The sequence below is a fragment of the Elephas maximus genome, chromosome 8 (assembly GCF_024166365.1).
Source record: "Elephas maximus indicus isolate mEleMax1 chromosome 8, mEleMax1 primary haplotype, whole genome shotgun sequence".
Taxonomy (NCBI): Eukaryota; Metazoa; Chordata; class Mammalia; order Proboscidea; family Elephantidae; genus Elephas; species Elephas maximus.
Window position 1 is genome coordinate 71707156 of NC_064826.1, and position 20077 is coordinate 71727232.

Consider the following 20077-nt stretch of genomic DNA (forward strand, 5'->3'; position numbering starts at 1 on the left):
TGTACAAAATGGATATAATCTGATTTCTTTTTTAAAGAGGTAAAGTAAAATCTTAATAAATTTGAGAATAGTTCTTCTATAAGACTTCCTCAAAGTTGTCAAACAAAATAAGAAATGGTATCTTGTGGAATTTTAATATTTTAAATGACTTTATAATGTTTCCTTTGTCAGTTATTCTTGCTCATGCTGATGTCTACAGCCAGCTGATGAACTTTGCTGTACCCTCATATATACTTTTTCTCATGTTTCTTTTCGATTTGATAGCTTCCTAATTTGCTTCAGAAGTGATGAGATTAACTTTGTCTCAACCATAAACAATTCCTGGACTCTTCTAAGGTTTGCTGTAGGCTTACTAAAAGCATGTAATCCTAAAATACAATTACATATTTGAGGACAAAGAATTTTGACTGGGATTGTTAGTTTAGTTGACCATATGCATATCTTACCTTCTTGGTGTTATATAAGGTAACTTTTTTGTGTGGTGTCTGGTGGTAACCAGATGATAAAATGGGATTAGTATCGTGTTAATCCGAATCTTGGGTGGGTGGAGTCTAGTAATATGAATTTAAAAAATTCATGTGGTAAATCTGATGCTGCCTTTACTTTAGCATTTGAGAATTGTCAAAGAGGGCATATACTTATGTCTTAGACTTAGGCTTTTATCACTTCCTGAGACTCTGGGGTAGTTATATTTAACCTCTCTGAACCTAAATTATCTCATCTGTAAAACAGGGATCTGTAAAATCCTACTTTGCAGAGTTGGGAGAGTAGTAATTATAAAATGTGTAGCATAGTGCCTGGCAAAAAATACTTCATCAGCGTTCAGAATGTCTCCAGTCATGGAAATAATGGTATTTTTGATAAAGGAGAACCTTGATTCAGACAGTTTCTTCTGACCATTTTTTTCTTGTTTACATAGGGTAGAGAAGGGAAATAACATTTTTAGAGTACCTGTTATTAACCATTACATATATTTTTTAAGTTCTGGAAAATTTTCTTTAATTAAACCTTTGATTGTCCTTTTTATTCCATTTTTTTCTTTTCTTTTAAGAACTTCTACTTGCCAGTTGGTAATTTAATTTGTGTCATAATTCCTTGCATTCTTTTGGTCTTTTAATTTCTTCTTCAGTATTCCGAATTGCACTGCTCCGATTTTCTTCAGCGTGAGCCAGTGATTTATCTTGTCTAAGAATTTATCTCTATTTATTCTTTTTTTTTTTTTTGTAACATGCCATTTTGTTCCACTGAACATGAGTTGAAGCTGTTTTTAAAAACTTTTTATTTTTCAAACAGAACATCTCATTTAGGGATTAATATCACCACCAGCTGTTTTTGGCGTTTCCCTCCCTTCTTCTTGGTACCAAATAATTACTTTTGTTTGCTTATTATTCCTCATAATATTTTTGCTTATCCTGAAGCATAGGCTCTGAGGGAAGGTGCTTTAAAAGCTGCTTTCTAAAAATTAGAGTTACTTCTTTTTTTATTTTGGTTATCATATGGAACACAACCTTAAAAGTATAAAGCTTCTTGGTACCATTGTTCATAGTTCTTCCTGGACTAGAGATACAATGAAATGTCATTGAAGGGAGATTATTCTTCTTATGATATAGAGCATTTAGAGTAATTCTTACATAAATCCCCCCAAAATGGAGTTTAGAATATATAGTTAGAAAATAGTACATAATATTATATGTTTCACGATTTCATGTTATTAAAATGCTCCATTTATTTTCCTATATTAAGTTTATGTTTTTAAAGGAGTTTGTCTTTGGACAATAAATGTAATTATTTTGCCCCTTCTACTTTTAATGATACACCATTAGGAATAAAGATTTTAAAATTTTTGATGTTTTTTATATACTGACATTTTGCATATTGCTGTGACAAAGAGGAACTAGATAGTAGAGCATAGATTTGAATTTATTTATCCTGTGTAACAGTATCAAGGCAAGTACTTCTTGTCCTCTTTGCGGCCAGTTTCATGGATATGAGATAATGGGTTATTTAGAGACAGAGTCATGAATGAGTGAAGCCACTTTTCATGTACAAGATTGAGATTTGTGAATTTAAGTTCCCATATTTTATATGTAGCCAGAATCTAAGCAATCTCCTTCATGCTTTCTGTTTCTGCCATGGTTCTGGCTGATAATATAAGTGGTGTATAAAATAAATATTAATGCTTTTTAGTAATAGAGATAATCTCTAAGAGTCTGATTTTATAATTATGATGACTTATAATTAAGTAGGGAAACCCTGGTGACATAGTGGTTAAGAACTATGTCTGCTAACCAGAAAAAGATCAGCAGTTTGAATCCACCAGATGCTCCTTGGAACCTCTATGGGGCAGCTCTGCTCTGTCCTGTAGGGTCATTATGAGTCAGAATTGACTCACCGGCGATGGGTTTTGATAATTAGGAAGAAATATTTTAAATGGAATAAAAAAGATTTTTCAGGTCTCCAAATAACAGGAAGTCAATGGTCAACTCCAGTTTTACATTAACTTTAAAGGTCTCCAAAAAAACCAAACCAAACCCGTTGCCATCGAGTCGATTCCAACTTATAGCGACCCAAAAGAACAGAGTAGAACTGCTCTGTAGGTTTTCCAAGGAGCACCTAGTGGATTCGAACTGCTGACCTTTTGGTTAGCAGCCAGAGGTCTTAGCCACTATGCCAGCAGGGTTTCCTTAAACCTAGTCCTAGTGCTCTCAGATTTTATTGCGGAAAAGGATCACTTGAGGTGCTTGTTTAACACATAGATTCCTGGGTTTCACCCTTAATGATTCTGATTAAGTAGATTTGGTTGGATTTCCAGTATCTGCAGTTTTAGAAGGTACTGTGAGATTCTCATGTAGGAGATGGGAAGGATCATGTTTGAGGGACATTGCTTTAGAAAAATGATGGGAGAAAAGGAATTCTGCATTGCAGGTGGAGCTTAGGTCATGGTGAGGAGCCAGAACAATGAAGAATAAAGTGTGCTTTCTGGTACAGGGCAAGTATCAAGCTTTCAAGGAGGTTTTTAAAAAATTAAAGTCTTTTTTCTTACTTTCTATAATTGTTGGAGCAAGCACAAGTAAGAAAAGATATAAATGAAACCTTGAGGACAAAAAGTAATAGTGCCAGAGCCAATAAATGGTTGAGAGTCCAGGCAGATGGGAGTTGGGATGGTTAGCTTCTAAACAAATGTGCCTCTTATTGCTCCAGCTCCCCTACGGTCTTTAGAGATGATTTTTCTGAAATGCAGATCTGTTGGTATTATTCCCTGCTGAAAATTACTCAGTCTATTTAGAATAAAGTCCGCACATCATAGCAGGACTATTAAATTCCATACCGTACTAATTTAAATGACTTGCCTTTGTCTCCAACGTTTGGATATTTTCACATATGCTGCTTCCTCCACTCAGATTCCTTATGCTGTATGAATATAACCTAAATGTAGATGTTTTACCCATGTTTTCCATTGTCTTCCTGTTATTTGGAGGTTTGAAAAATATTTTTTAGTCCATTGAAATATCTCTTCTTAGTTATAAGTAACATACAAATAGATACTTACAGAAAACATAAAGAAGTATATAAAATAAAACGGTGAAAGACCTTGTTACTGTCACCCTGTCTTTCATCTCAGTTGTATTCCTCTTTGCACAGGTAAATCACTATTAACAATTTGGTATTTACCCACCCGCATCTCTTCCAAGTATACCCCTCCTCCCATATATACAGGTTTTTTTTTTTTCCAACTTTATAAATACAATTCCATTGTAGAAAATGTCAATATAAATAAGCTAAAGGAAATATCTCCAATAACCATACCACTTAGAGATAAACACAGGAATCCCTGGGTAGTACACGTGGCTTACCTGCTTGGCTGTTAGCCTAAAGGTTGGAAACTCGAGCCACTCAGAGATGCCTCAGAAGAAAGCCATGGTATTCTACCTTCAAAAAAAAAAAAAAAAATACCAGCCATTGAAAACCCTATGGAGTACAGATCTACTCTGACACACTTTTCGGCTATGAGTCGGAATGGACTTCTTGGCAACTGGTTAGATTTTTTTTAGGTTAGAGATAAACACGCTTAAAACTTTGGTGTGTATTCTTTCAGACTTTTCTTGCTTGCGCACGTACATACACACGCACACACACACAAACACCCCCATACATTTCCATTTTTTACTTTAATAGGCAATGATGTGCAAATACAAACTCTTCCGTGATCTCTGTTCTCACTGTGTCCCCTGTCCAGCCCAACCCACAGGCCAAGATCCATACCCGTATCATATGTTGCATTTTGGTGCCATGTATCTTCTAATCTCCTTTAATCTAGAACAAACTGCCTACCTTTTGAGTCCTTCATGACATTGACATGTTAAAGAGTCTAAGCATGTTTGTAGAGTGTTTTGCAGAATAACTCTGAATCTACATTCAGTTTAAATATTTTTGGTAAGACTACTTACTGTATTTGTGGTGATGTTTACTGCTCATTGCATCACATTAAAAGACATAAAAAACTCATTGCTTTTGAGCCAATTCCAACTCACAGTGACCCTATAAGATAGAGTAGAACTGCCCCATAGGGTTTCCAAGGCTGTAAATCTTTACGGACGCAGACTGCCACATCTTTCTCCCATGGAGTGGCTGGTGGGTTTGAACCATCGACATTTTGGTTAGCAGCAGAGCACATAACCACTGTGCCATAAAAAAAAAAAAGGGGGGGCTCCTAAAAGACATATAATGCCAGTTTATTGTATTATTGGTGATAGTTAAGGTTGTGGCAACCAAAGGTCTCCATTTTAAAGCTATTTTTTTTTTCTCCTTGTAATTATTGAGTAATCCGTGGTGTGATTCTTTTAGGCTGTATTATTCCTTTCCTTAACAACCTTTTATGTAGCGGTTTTAGCATCTTTGCCAGAGTCAATTATTACATATGTGGGTGCAGGATGGGAATTTAGTAATTCTGTCATTCCTTCTGCATTAATTAGGCAGCATTTGTTTTCTAAAGAACTCCCCTTTGCTTTTTTTCCTTTTGAGTATTATTGTGCGCGAGATACTATCATTCAGTATTTAATTTTTTTCTGATGCTTAAATTGTGTACATTTGATCAGTAAGAGCCCCTTTGAGCAGGCTTCATGTGTTCTCTCTTCTTTTCTTCTAAGTAAATGGGATAAATACCATGGGATATTTTTCTGCAGTTTGCATTATTTCTTCACTCATCTGTTAATCTCAAGATTCTTTTCATTTCAGTATATATGTTGTAGTTGTTAGGTGCTGTTGAGCCAATTCTGACTCATAGTGACCCTATAGGGCAGAGTAAAACTGCCATTTAGGGTTTTCTAGGCTGTAATCTTTTTGGAAGATCACCAGGTCTTTTCTCCTGCAGAGCCCCTGGGTAGGTTTGAACTGCCAACCTTTTGGTTAGGAGCCAAGTGCTTAACTGTTGTGCCACCAGGGCTCCTTCAGTACATATGGGAAATATGCTATTCTTTTTAATGGCATGTAGTTACCCATAGAATGGCTCAACCATAATGTATTCACTTGTCTATTTGTTTCTCGTCTTTTACTTAAATGTATGCTAACAAATGTTTTATGTATATATTCACGCATATGTGGGTACATATATATGCAAAAGACTTGAAAGCAGAGACTCGAAAAGAGACTTGTACACCAATGTTCACTGCAGCACTATTCACAATAGCCAAAAGGTAGAAACAACTAAATGCTCACCAAGAGATGAATTGGTAAACAAAACACGGTACATACATACAATGGAATACTACTCAGCTAGGAGGAGAAATAAAGTCTTGATATATGCTACAGTATGGATGGAGCTTGAAGGCATTATGCTGAGCAAATTAAGCCAGTCACAAAAGGACAAATATTGTATGGCCTCACTTATATAAAAAGACAAGAAAAGGCAAATGTATAGAGACCAAAGTTTATTAGTGATTATCAGGGGTAGGAGTGAGGGGAAAAAGGGGGAAAGGGGATTAACTGTGATGGAAAAATCTCATTGATTAAGGGTAGAGTTGCACAGCTGATTATTGTAATTGCTGTCAATAAATGGTACACCTGTAAAAAGTTGAATTATCAAAAGCCATGTGATATATTTACAACAATGACCAAAAAAAAAAAAAAAAAAAAAAGAGCTGCTCAGGCTGCTTTTGTATAAACAAACACCTCATGGGATTTGGTTCCTTGGTTTGGAGGTTTAGGGTCATGGTTTCATGGGACATCCCAGTTAATTGGCCTAATAATGTGTTTAGTGCTTTTGCTCTACCTCCTAGTTCACTGCACAGTGCCTTGGGTCTTAAAAGCTTGTAAGTGGCCATCCAAGGCACAACAATTGGTCTCTATTCACCTGAAGCAACAGAGGAAGAAGGGGAGTCAGGAGTAGGAAGACGATATGGAATGTGTGGCTCATTGTCTCCATGAACAACTGGCTCCCTTGCCGTGAGACCAAAAGAGCTGGCCACCATTACTGAACAAAGATTCCAATGGCTGTATCATTTTGCATTCCCACCAGCAGTGGATAAGCATTCCAGTTTTCCCACATCCTCTCCAACATTTGCTATTTTCTGCTTTTCTTTTTCTTTTATCTTAGCCATTGTAGTGAGAGTGAAAGCTAACTCATTGTGGTTTTGATTTGCATCTTTCTGGTAGCTAATGACACATATTTTCATGTGTTTGGTGGGCATTTGAATGTCCTCGGTGAAATGTCTATTCAAGTCCTTTGCCCATTTTATGATTGGGTTGTTTGTCTTTTTGTTGTTAAGTTGTTGAAGCTTAATATATTTTCGGTCATTAGATTCTTGTTGGATATATGGTTTCCAAAGATACTCTCCCAGTTGGCAGCTTGTCTTCACTTTTTTTGTATTTTAAAGAACAAAAGTTTTTTGATTTTTGTGATGTCACATTTATTTTTTTCTTTTTTTGTTTGTGCTTTTGTTATAATATTAGATAATCTATCGTCGAAAGCTAGGCCTGACAGTGTTACCCCTGTTTGTTCTTCTAAGAATTTCATGGTTTTAGTTGGCACATGATTTTAAAATGACCTTCAGTGTATCCCATCTGAATTTAGAGACCATATCAAGAATGGACTTGATGCATTGAACACTGATGACCAAAGACCAGATGAGTTGTGGAATGACGTCAGGACATCATACATGAAGAAAGCAAAAGGTCATCAAAAAGACAGGAAAGAAAGAAAAGACCAAAATCGATGTCAGAAGAGACTCTGAAACTTGGCTCTTGAACATAGAATAGCTAATGCAAAAGAAAAGTGATGAAGGAGCTGAACAGAAGATTTCAAAGGGTGACTTGAGAAGACAAAGTAAAGTATTATAATGCCATATGCAAAGACTTGGAGTTAGAAAACCAAAAGGGAAGAACATACTTGGTATTTCTCAAGCTGAAAGAACTGTAGAAAAAATTCAAGCCTCGAATTGCAATATTGAAGGATTCTATGGGCAAAAAATTGAATGACACAGGCAGATAGCATATGATCAAGACCTGATGGTACTAAAGGAAGAAGTCCAAGCTTCTCTGAAGGTATTGGTGAAAAACAAGGCTCCACTAAGTGACAGAATACCAGTTGAGGTGTTTCAACAAATGGATGCAGCACTGGAAGTGTTCACTTGCCTATGCCAAGAAATTTGGAAGCCAGTGAAAACAAAAAATAAAAAAGAAATTTGGAAGACAGCTGCCTGGCCAGTCAACTGGAAGAGATCCATATTCGTGCCCATTCAGAAGAAAGGTGGTCCAGGAAAATGTGGAAGTTACCTAATGATATCATTAATATCACATGCACGTAAAATTCAGAAACGATTGCAGCAGTACATCAACAGTGAACTGCTGGAAATTCAGACTGGATTGAGAAGGCGACATGGAATGAGGGATGTCATAACTGATACCAGATGAATCTTGATAGAAAGCAGAGAATGCCAAAAAGTTGTTTACCTGTGTTTTATTGACTATGCAAAAGCATTCGACTGTGTGGGTTGTAGCAAACTGTGGATGACATTGCAAAGAATGGAAATTTAGAACACTTAATTGTGCTCGTGAGGAATCTGTACATAGACCAAGAGGCAGTCATTTGAACAGAACAAGGGAATACTATGTGGTTTAAAATTAGGAAAGGTGTGCATCAGGGCTGTATCCTTTCACCATACTTATTCTATTTGTATGCTGGGCAAATAACCCTAGAAGCTGGACTATATGAAGGAGAACGTGGCATTAGGATTGGAGGAAAACTCATTACCAGTCTTTGATAATTGGGTGACACAACCTTTCTTGCTGAAAGTGTAGAGGACTGAAAGCACTTAATGTTGAAGATCAAAGACTGTACTCTTTGTTATCAATTACACTTCAACATAAAGAAAACAAAAATTCTCACAACTGGTCCAGTAAGCAATATCATGATAAATGGAGTAGCAACTGAAGTTGTCAAGGATTTTGTTTTACTTGGATCCACAATCAACACCCAGGGAAGCAGCAGTCAGGAAATCTAACAATGTATTGCATTAGGTAAATCTGCTGTAACAGACCTCTTTAAAGTGTTAAAAAACAAAGATGTCAACTTGATGACTAGGGCGCACCTGACCCAAGCCATGGTCTTTTCAGTCACCTCATATACATGTGAAAGCTGGACAATGAATAAGGAAGACTGAAGAAGAATTGATACATTTGAATTATAGTGTTGGTGAAGAATATTGAATATACCATGGACTGCCAGAGGAACGAGAAAGTCTGTCTCAGAAGAATCACAGCCAGAATGCTCTTTAGAAGCGAGGGTAGTGAGCTTTCGTCTGGCTTAATTTGGACATGTTATCAGGAGGGACCATTGCCTGGAGTAGGATATCTTGCCTGGTAAAGTCGAGGGTCAGCGAAAAGAGAAGACCTTCAATGAGATGGATTGACACAGTGGCTGCAACAATGGGCTGAAACATAGCAACGATTGTAAGGATGGCGGAGGACTGGGCAGTGTTTCGTTGTGAGTGAGTTCTCTATGAGTTGGAGCTTACTAGACACCACCTAACAATTCTATGTCAACAGGTTGAGCACTTTGGTCCTCTGTCTATTTTGAATTTGTTTTTGGGTATGGTGTGAGGCATGAATCCTGTTTAATTCTTCTGCATTTGAAATCCCGTTTTCCCAGCACCGTTTATTAAAGAGTCTCTTCTTCATTGAATGGACTTAGCACTCTTGTCAAAAATCAGTTGACAGTAAATTTGCGTGCTTAATTCTGGTTTCTCAATTCTGTTGCATTGGTCTATGTGTCTAACGTTATACCAGTACCAAGCTGATTTGATTAGCTGTATAAAAAACTAAAACCACACCCATTGCTGTCAAGTATGTTTTTGAATGTTTTGTATGGTATGTTTTAAAATCAGGAAGTGTGAGCACTCCTACGTTGTTCTTGTCTTTGAGCATTGTTTTGGCTGTCTAGGGCCTCTTGCCATCCTTTATAAAGTTGAGGATTGGTTTTGCTGTTTCGCTAAAGAAGGGTGTTGGAATTTTGACCATGATTGCATTGGATGTGTAGATTGCTTTGGGTAGTATTGAAATCTTAACAATATTAAGTCTTCCAATCCATGAACATGGAACATCTTTCCATTTGTTTCAGTCTTCTTTAATTTCTTTTACAGTGTTTTATGGTTTTCATTGTGTAAGTCCTTCACTTTCCTGGTTAGTTATATTCCTAGGTGTTTTATTCTCTAAGATGCTGTTGTAAATGGAATTGTTTCCCTAATTTACCTTTCAGATTTTTCATTGCTGGCATATAGAAACCCAACTGATTTTTGTGTGTTGACCTTATACCCTGCAACTTTGCTAAATTCCTGTACTAACTCTGGAAGTTTTCTTGTGGACTCTTTGGGATTTTCTATATATAGGACCATATCATCCATGAATAGAGTAACTTTACTTTTTCTTTTTTGCAATCTGGATACCTTTTATCCCTTTTTCTTGTCTTACTGCCTTGGCTAGGACTTCTAAGACAATTTTGATTAGAAATGGTGAGAGTGGGCACCCTTGTCTTGTTCCTAATTTCAAGGGGGAACTCTGTCTTTCTCTATTAAGTATAATGTTGGCTGTTGGCTTTTCACATATGCCCTAAATATTGAGGAACTTCCCTTCTATTCCATTCTTCTTTAGGGTTTTTATCAAGAAAGGGTTTGGATTTTATCAAATGCTCTTTCCACATCCATAGAGATGATCATATGTTTCTTTTTCTTTGTTCTGTTAATGTGGTATATTATGTTGATTGATTTTCTAATGTTGAACCATCCTGGAATAAATCCTTCTTGGTCATGCATTCCTGGAATAAATCCTTCTTGGTCATGCATTCCTGGAATAAGTCCTTCTTGGTCATGCTGTATGACTCTTTTAATATGCTGTTGTATTCTTTTCACTAGTATTTTGTTGAGGATTTTTGCATCTATATTCATAAGAGATATTGGCCTGTAGTTTTTTTTTTGTAGCGTCTATCTTGTTTGGGTATCAGGGTTATGTCTTCTTCATAGAATGCATTTCTCCACTACAATTTAAGTTCTAAAATTAATTTTTATTAAAATTAATTAAACTAGGGAAAGGACAGTGTCTAACATGTAGGAGGAAACTATTGTTGCTAGGTTTTTTGTTGTTGGTAAATTTAGATGCTTTTGTGACAGAACTCCATATTGTAATTCATCCATGCAACTTTTCCCTAAAAATCTAATGTTTAAAAATTAACTTCTTAAATGGTTTATTTTAGAGAAAACTATTTGCCCATCGTAATATAATACATGAATATTAAATAAGATGTTAGAAATACAGAAGAGAAAAAAACATTTCTAATTGTCCTAATATCCAGACATAGTTAGTGTTTTGATATATTTTCTTTATCTTTTCTTTCTTTAAAAAAATAGTTTTCCTAAAGTAATCATAATTTTAGAAAAGATTTTTAAGTGGATGTATTTGCTAAAAGATACTCAAGCACTGCTTATTAAATTTATAAGCATATAATTACTTTTCAGAGTAGAGGAATCTCTTTTCTTTCTGAAGTCTCCTAAGGGCTGCAATCTGTCACTTATTATAAATACCACTGTGCCAAGATCTTGTAACTGACTTATAATAGTAGGGGACCCCTGACTGTGATGTCACTTACCGTGATACACTGATTGCAGCGTGTCCGAAGAAAAGTGTCAGGTATGTTTCACAATACATGACAGGGCATCAGGTAGTGCACTTACCAGCAATTGCCCATAGGCTTAGTTCTTGTGCATTAACTGTGATAAGGTCTACTTTTGCTAATTTTTCAGACTTCCGGTAGCCTAATCTAAACCATTTTTATTTCTTAGTATATGTATAAGGAGCCCTGGTGGTGCAGTGGTTAAAGCACTTGGTTGCTAATCAAAAGTTTGGCAGTTTGAACCCATCAGATACTCCATGGGAGAAAGATGTGGCAGTCTGCTTCTGTAAAGATTTACAGCTTTGAAAACCCTATGGGGCAATTCTACTCTGTTCTGTAGAGCTGCTCTGAGCCGGAATCAGCTCAACAGCAGTTCAAGTTGTATCTATTTGGACTTCATAAGTTAGTGTGCACTTTGGTTCTTTTGTGCTTTTGGACATATTTGCTACAGGTGTTATGCATGTTATAAGTACTTCTTTTCTAATAAACAAGATCCTTACTCATTTAAAAAAAGTTTTTTTTCAAGTGGGTATTATAAATTAAAGGTCCAGCAATATCAAGTTAAAGAAATAGTGTTATTTTAAGTTTTTAAATGTCAACTTTTGCATACCTATTTTTTTTAATACACTGAGATAATTTGGATAGATACTATTGTAATTTTTTAAGATAATACTTTATTGTGTTTTTAGCAAAGGTTTACACACCAGTTCAGGATCCGATTAAACAATTTATACACAAGCTCTTCAGTGACATTGGTTACGTTCTTCACAGTGGGTGAACATTCTCGTTACTTCTGTTCTGATTGTTCTGTCCTTTAGTTTCTCTGCCCTCTTACATTCATGTTTATTTTAAAGAAACTACTGACCATTTGGTTTCAATATTGGTGGTTTTTAAAAGTAGCACAGTACTTACTGGTGATACTCATTAATTTTTGAGCCAATTTGTTATTTAACTACAAGGTGACCTCAGGAGATCGTTTTGGTTCAAGGTTTGAAGTGTATCTGAGGGCAATAGTGTCAAGGAGTCCTCTAGTCTTGTTTGTTTAAGGAATTTGAGGTTCTGTTCCACATATTTCTCCCATCCTGCCCATCTGTTGTGGCCCTGAGTAGAATGGTTGGTAATGGTGACCAGGCACTATCTAGTTCTTCTGCCCTCAGGATAGATGAGACTGTGGTTCATGTACACTATTTGTTCTGTAGTGCAGTGCAGTGAATTACTTAATATGGCCCTTCTAGTCATAGTCTTTGTAACTCCTGCCAAATGACTGGGTGGGACTATGCAAATGAGGTGCTTGTGGTCTACCAATAGGATTGGATAGCTTGCTAATAATATAAATAATGTATATAGCACCCCTTTGGGGGTGGGGCCATGCAAATAAGACATATGGAATCCTAATGAGGGAATTGGTCAGTTTTGCCATCCTGCTAGGCTTAAAGGGAGATGTGGAGAGAATAAGGAGCTGTAACACTGAAGGCAGTGAGAGATGGCAGCGCAGCAATAGCAAGAGTGATAGCTGTGCAAGATGGCAGGAACCAGGAGACCAGCGCTAGATAGCCACTGTGGGGCTTGCTGACCCATAGAGCTAAGAGTTGTAATAATTGCTGAGAAGGTCCCCAGTAGGGCTCAGTGGCAGAAGGCCTGCAGCAGTAGCAAGGCCCCAGCAGGGCCCAGCGGCAGAGAGTGAGAAGAAACTGTGCTGATCAAGGAACTGCGCCCTGAGTTGTTACTGTTACTTCTGAGTTGATCCCGAGCCCGAGTTGTACCCTGTTACTTCCCTAATAAACCACTTAACTGTAAGTATAGTTCAAGAGTTCTGTTAGACGTTGTGGCATATTACCGAACCCAAAGACGAGAGGGGGAGTAGCTGATGTTAGAGATGATAGAGTGGTACAGCAGTTGGAAAGTTGGACATTTGGAACATCTTTAATTTCCACCTCATAGGAACCATCTTTGTAGCTGATCCTTATAAAAGAGATTGTTCATTTATGTAGACTAGTTTCTTCTTTGAGTGTTTGGTTTCTTTCTCTTTTGCAAGCTTTTAAGACCCCAGACACTACTCACCAAACTAGAACGTAGAACAGAGCTTTATGAACTATGTTACGCCAGTTGGCTGAGATATCCCATGAGACTATTGTCCTAATCCTTCAAACCCAGAAATTCAGTCCTGTGAGGTGTTTGTATCTAAGATGTATCATAAATGTACCCCCTGTGTGCTTGATTATGTATATGAATATATGTGCATACAGTCACATAGAAGATAGATATTATTTAATCCATATTGCAAATGAGGCAGCTAAGCCTCAAAGATGTGATTTGTCCAAAGTTATGTAGCTAGAAGTAGAACATTGCAGGTCTTCTGGTGTCCCATGATGAGTTGAATGGGGAAAGATTACACTGATTTGGATTGTGCATACTCTTTGTACAATCCTAAACAATTGTAAATGTATTTCATATTATTTTTTCCTTGCATGTGTGTAATGATGTTAATCAAATCAATCTGAAATTAATCTGCTGAATTCTGACACCAGCCAAATGAATCAGTACTTCTTTTTCTAACCCTCATTACTGGAGCTAGGTCAGTCCTCACAAGTTGAGGGGCGCAGTCCTCCAGAGTGCTAAATCTGCTTAAGACTGAAGACACCAGCCGCAAGCTTGAGGGTCCTGATGACACTCTCACTTCTGACATGTTGGCTACAAATTTGGCGATTTCCCACTGGCCTCATAGGACTCTAGGCATAAGCTTGGGGATCTCCAAGGCCCCTCGTCACAATGAAGAGATGAATAGGGTAAAGTCTGGGAGGGTTCTCAATTGGGAGCTTCCATGTCCCAAAAGGGAATGTGCCACCCTCCCATGTGTATCAACAGCCTATTATCAACCAGGAAGCCCATGGAGCTTCCGTCTCCAGAGCTTTTATTAGGACTTCATTATGTAGTCATGATTGACTTATGTCCCCTTCCTTGAGATTAGGTGATACTGTATAGGGTGGGTCTTTTATGGCATGGGCAGCCTTCACCTGAATTACCTCTTTAGCATAAGCCCTTAGGTGTGGTTTGGAGGCCTCATCAACCAAAGGCCAAATTTTTTGGGTGAACTTAATTCTAAACCCCACAATGTGTTCCTAGAGTTTGATCCTAATTAGATGGCCTTATAAAATACTATTTTAACATGTTTATCCATATGAAAAAATTTTTTTCCGTATTCATATTGAAGATGCAATTTTTGCATATCATACCCAGAATTAGAGAAGAGAGAAAGCATTGTTTTATGGTAGTTTAACTGTTTTATTTGGAAGAAAGAAAGAGAGATTTTAAAATGTATTCAATCATTGATTACAGTGAATTAGAGCTGATATAAAGGGCTAGAGCTTTGGTTTAGAATGTAGTAAACTCAGTATATATGGCACAGAAATATGGGAAAAGTGGCAGATGAAAGTGGTAAGTAAAGACCTCTCTAAAGGTAATGAGACAGTGTGGGTCATTTTTCAGTTGCAGTGAAGCTGAAGAAGAAATGCCCACTTGCTGGTTGTTTTTTGGAGCTTATGTGATGTGATACTAATCTTCTAGTTTACAAAAAGGGAGTTTCCTATGAGAGGTACCAGAAATCATTCCTGAGGTTGCTTATAGGTTTAATCTTTGTGCTTCCAAATGACAGGGGGAAAGACACTGCATATGTTTGCCATGTATGTGTGGCTTATTCTTTAAAAATAGAATTGAAAATTTTGCTCTGTTCTAAGAAAGAGAGTTTCTGTGATTTACCTTGATTTTTCCAAATAAAGTGAATAGAATGAGTAGCTTCCTTGGAATTTTATTATTTAGTAATTGCCTGTTTTGTATGAATACAGATTCTATCTATTTTAGAAGAATTACATTTCAAAGGAACATTATTTTGTAAAGAAAATAGATTTTTTCCATGTAGTATCATGTAGCCCTTTGAGAAAATATAACTACTTAAAAACATTGACTATTTTTTATTGTTTTGTTTTATGAATCTTTTTGAATATGACATTTTGCTTACTTCTGCTTTTATAGAAAAACTTTTATTGATAACAATAATAACTGCTCTCAAGAAGAAAATTATATTTCCTTTTAATTTTATAATTCAGCATTTAAAAAGTATATATCCAGACAGAAGTGGTGAAGATGGTAATTGCCATCCATGATTTAATAACCCTGGTGGCATAGTGGTTAAGTGCTACGGCTGCTAACCAAGAGGTTGACAGTTCGAATCCGCCAGGCGCTCCTTGGAAACTCTATCGGGGGAACCCCATTGGCGTAGTGGTTAAGTACTATGGCTGCTAACCAAAAGTTCGGCAGTTCAAATCTGCCAGGTGCTCCTTGGAAATTATGGGGCGGTTCTACTCTGTCCTATAGGGTCGCTATGAATCGACTAGGGGGAACGGGTTTTGGTATTATTGTCTTAATTTCCTAGCACTGTCATAACAAAAATAGCATAAACGGGTGGCTTTAAAAAACAGGAATTTATTGTCTTAACAGTTTGGAGACTAGGAGTCTGAATTCAGGGCCTTGGCAAGGTTATATTCTGTTAATCTAGGAGAAGAACATTCCGTAGTCTCTTTCAGTATCCCACTTACCACATGTTTCTTGTCATTGCTTGGTTTGTAGAGGAATCCTCACATGGCATCCTCCTCTTGTCTGATCCTCTTCCTATCTGTTTTCCCTTTTTGTAAGACACTACTCAGACTGGATTAGGTTTAGGACTTACCCTGCTCTGCTATGACCTCATTAACATAAAAGAAAAGCCCTTTTTCCAAACAGGGTCGCATTCACAGGTACAGGGGTTAGGATTTCCACATTACCTTTTTGGGGGTGCAGTTCAATCTGTAAGAAGTATAAAGCTTTTGAATAGCATAAGGATAACAATAATTATGGGATATGGTTAAGGCCATTTGTCGAGCAAGTGACATCTGTTACTACCTTCAGGTTAGGAGTCCTATCACATGGAGGATAGTAACCCGTTCCATAGTTTGCAGGTGTTGGGATCTCAAGAATGACGCCATTCACACACAGGTATTGGATGGAACAAGTCTTTACTCATATAGAGAAGAGACAGAGCAAGGTCAGCTCAGTAGTGAGTGTTGGTCCCCTTTGTTCAATGGGTTTCACTCCACAGCTGATGCAGGGAGATGGTCTGCATGCACCTCTCTTAGGCTGCAGGAGAAGGACCTTGTTTGCTCCCCACCAGGAACAGATACAGAAGTGGGGTTGGTTAGGTGCTGAATCGTGCACATGTTTAGCTAAGCAGTTTCTGGAAATGTTGACGTGTGCTCAGGACAAGAGACGAGGGATGTGCTGTCAGACCATCAGCTGCTTTGGGGTGTGTTTTGGGTTAAGAAACCCTAGGAAAGGGAATCAGCCCACATTTTCATCTCATCCACGAACCAGGCAGATACATCTGGTTCTGTTCACAAGACTTGTTCGTGGGCCCCAGAGAAAGGTGGTAGGTTGTACTAGCACTGCCCCCTTCCACGTAGTAAGCCATAGATGCAGACCAACTTTTTAGCTTTCTGCCTATTATTTAAAAAGGGTTACTTTAATTCAATCAATATTGAGTACTAGTGTTGAGTGAATAAAATACACATGACTGTTGATATGACTACCTACCTACTGATGACATGTACTAAATTAATGTTGGTAATTTAAAATTATTTACTAGTTTATATATATATATATATATATATATATATATATATATATATATATTTCCTTCTGGGTGATTTGCTGGCTGACTCAGTATTTACATGTTTATTCATTTATTTATTTTAATTGGATATCTTTGGTGGTAGTGGGAAGGTACTCTCTAATCGTTTCCTATTATCTGTTTAGTGTAAAACACATTCAGATAATCACATCCTCTTACATTAACATTGGATACATATAAATTTATGTATATAGTGAAGCCTTCTGAGAGATGGTAGTCACTGATACCTGTTTCTCATGGTGGTTTTCCTAATATCATCAGTTTTTTGGAGATGACTTTGGGTACCTTTAGAATTTGGCATTAAGGCAACCCTCTTAGAATTAACCCGGTCAAAAGTGTGCTGGGATGGTCAATATTTGGCTTTCCTTAGAAGTGATCCATCTTGAAAGATAGTAAGTGTGGCTGAAGCGGTCAGAGAAATACCTAAACCTAAAGGGTGTACATCGGGACTGGAATTAAGTTATAACCTATATCATTACTATATACTCCCTGAAGGAGATTTTAACGTAGGAGCAGTGCCTTCCTTTTTAAAAGAATGGCAATTGGGTAATATGAAGTTGATGTGTACCATTTTGCCCACACCATTCAGGTGAATGAGAGAAACTATTTAGGAGTCATGGCCTTTTTAGTCACTAGAGATGTGCTCTTTGTTCTGAGGTATCAGTAGTTCAGCATGGTTTTTTATAGCCTGGGTGAAATTATCTCTCAGGACTTTTTAATTCCTCTTTCTCAGATTCCATGTTTATCAATAATTTTGTTGGTATTAATACATTCTTCTAGGTATCTGACACTGAGAAGGAATTACTCATCCTAATGGATGTAACATCACTTTCCAGCTGGTTGTTTTGTCAGGCATTGAGAGCCTCATCAGCTCTGAGTTCATAGACAAAATTGAGTCTGTCGTTATAAAGAGAAACCTGATCTTAACAAGATGTTGACAGTGAAGTTTTGCCTGAATTTCCTGTTGCCTTATTTATATCTTTGACATTTAGTCTATTCTTTTTAGCTCAAAATTAAGGAATATCTTTTGCATCTTATAAAATATTTAGGCAAATCTAGAAGCTCAAGTAATTAAGTATAATTTAGAATTCCAAATATGTATATTTGAGTTGGAGCCCTGGTGGCCTAGTAGTTAAGAGCTCACCTGCTAACCAAAAGGACGGCAGTTCTAATCCACCAGCCACTCTTTGGAAAACCTATGGGGCGGTTCTACTCTGAGTCAAAATTGATAGCAGTGGTTTTGGTTTGGTTTTATATTTGAGTTAATAAGGACATTTTTTGCTTTTCATTATTGAAAGGTAGTTGAAGCATAGCAAGGAGCCCTGGGCGGCTGCTAAATTAAAGATTGGCAGTTTGAACCCATCCAGTGGCTCCATGGAATAAAGGCCTGGCAAACTGCTTCTGTAAAGATTATAGCCATTAAACCCAATCATTGAAGCAGCTCTGCTCTGTAACACATGGTATCTCCATGAGTTGGAAATGGCTTGATGACAGTGGTTTTTTTTTAAGTATAACTTATCCTATTCTAAAATGTAAAGAACTGTGCTGAATTATTTTGTTTGTAGGATATATTCATGAGTATCTTTTACAGTTTTTATCATATTATCTACCTCAGGAATTCAACTTAGAATATTGAGTTATTAGTGAATAAGAAAAGGAAAAAGAGAATAATCTCTTTGTTTTCATCCATCTCAGCTGTGAATAAATTTTCACAAAAGATAGAATTATAAAGCTCTCAAGAGATTTAAATACCTCATATAGGTAGAGGTTGACTGAGTTGTGATTGGAACCCAGGTTTTCTAACTCTAGTCTGCATTATTCAGGTTGTTCAATACCCTTAATTTATGTGTGTGTGTTTCTTTACTGGTTTTTCATTTAATACTTACTTGGCACTTCCTGTTGTGAGTTTGTGTTTTAATCTGCTACCTCCAGAATTTTTTGTTTGTTTGTTTGCATGAATTTAATCTTTTATGTATAAAACAAATGTACCAGTGCCTGGTACAAAGGGAGCTCAGTAAATATTTACTGATCAGTGGATACTAAAGTCATTAATCTGATTTCTTTTTAGTAAAAACTCATATTTTTGTGCTTTTCCTTTAGTATTTGGCATAGTGGTTAAAAGCTTGACTGCTGACCAAAAGGTCGGCAGTTCAAATCCTCTTACTGATCCTTGGAAATCTTATAGGTCACTGTGAGTCAGAATGACTCTACAGCAGCGGGTTTGGGTGTTTTTGGGTTTTAGTACTTTTCCAATAGGATTAAAATGCATCACCTGTTTCCTTGTGTATACCATGTTAGGTGAAAAAGTATGTTAATAAAATGATTTCACTTCTGTGTTTTGACTTTATTATGATTCTTACAAAACTGTTGGTTTTCCAGAATTCCTCTCTAATTCAATTCCTTTTTCTTTTGTGACTTTATATATGTGAATTAAAGAAATATTGATCATACTTTTTTTTTCTATTTTAGGTTGCTATGGAGTTGATGGTGAGAGTGACTCAATTATGAGTTCAGCTTCTGAAAACTCCACTGAACCTTGGTTTTGTGATGCCTGTAAATGTGGTGTTTCCCCTAGCTGTGAACTATGTCCCAATCAGGATGGAATTTTCAAGGAGACAGATGCTGGAAGGTTGATGTCATAATTTTATTTTGTAATGTTTTTCATTTATATGCCTGATTTATAATGTGTCTGCCTCTGACTAAAAAAAAAAAAAAAACTGACTACACTATCCTAATTATGTATTTCTTAGTTACGTACTTTCTTTTGATTGCTTCTTTGTATCTTCTTGGCGTAAGCAGATATTGATAGGGGATGGAAAGGAAAGACTGTTTATTGAATACCTACTTTTGCCTTTACAACCATAATTCCATTTAATCCTAATAGTAACGCTGTGCTGAGAGAGGTGGTGAAGATCCCCATTTTATAAATGTAGTACCTGAAGCTCTGAGATCACTTAATGTAATTTGTTCAAGACTACCAGCCGGTGAATAGTTAGATTTGAATGCAGATCTGCCTGACTTTGAGAACGTATCAGGTCTTACCAGGGGACAAAAAACCATAAATGATTTAGAAAGGCGAAGTTTAATATAAAGAATTATTCAGCTATGACAAAAAAGCTGTATATAAAAGGACCCCATAGGATATCCTAGGGCTGAGGGAGAGTGTCCAAGGAAGGACAAACTTGGAAGGATGACCCCCT

At 36.9% G+C, this 20077-nt stretch overlaps 1 protein-coding gene across 3 annotated transcripts in view; it reads left to right on the forward strand.

The window, feature by feature from the left end:
- The window catches only part of PHF14 (PHD finger protein 14), a 198991-nt gene that overhangs the window by 30500 nt on the left and 148414 nt on the right, over positions 1-20077 (forward strand). For all 3 annotated transcript variants that reach the window (XM_049894771.1, XM_049894772.1, XM_049894773.1), the window contains exon 5: positions 19347-19506. In XM_049894771.1, the coding sequence (XP_049750728.1) occupies positions 19347-19506 (160 nt within the window). The remainder of the gene's footprint in view (positions 1-19346; positions 19507-20077) is intronic.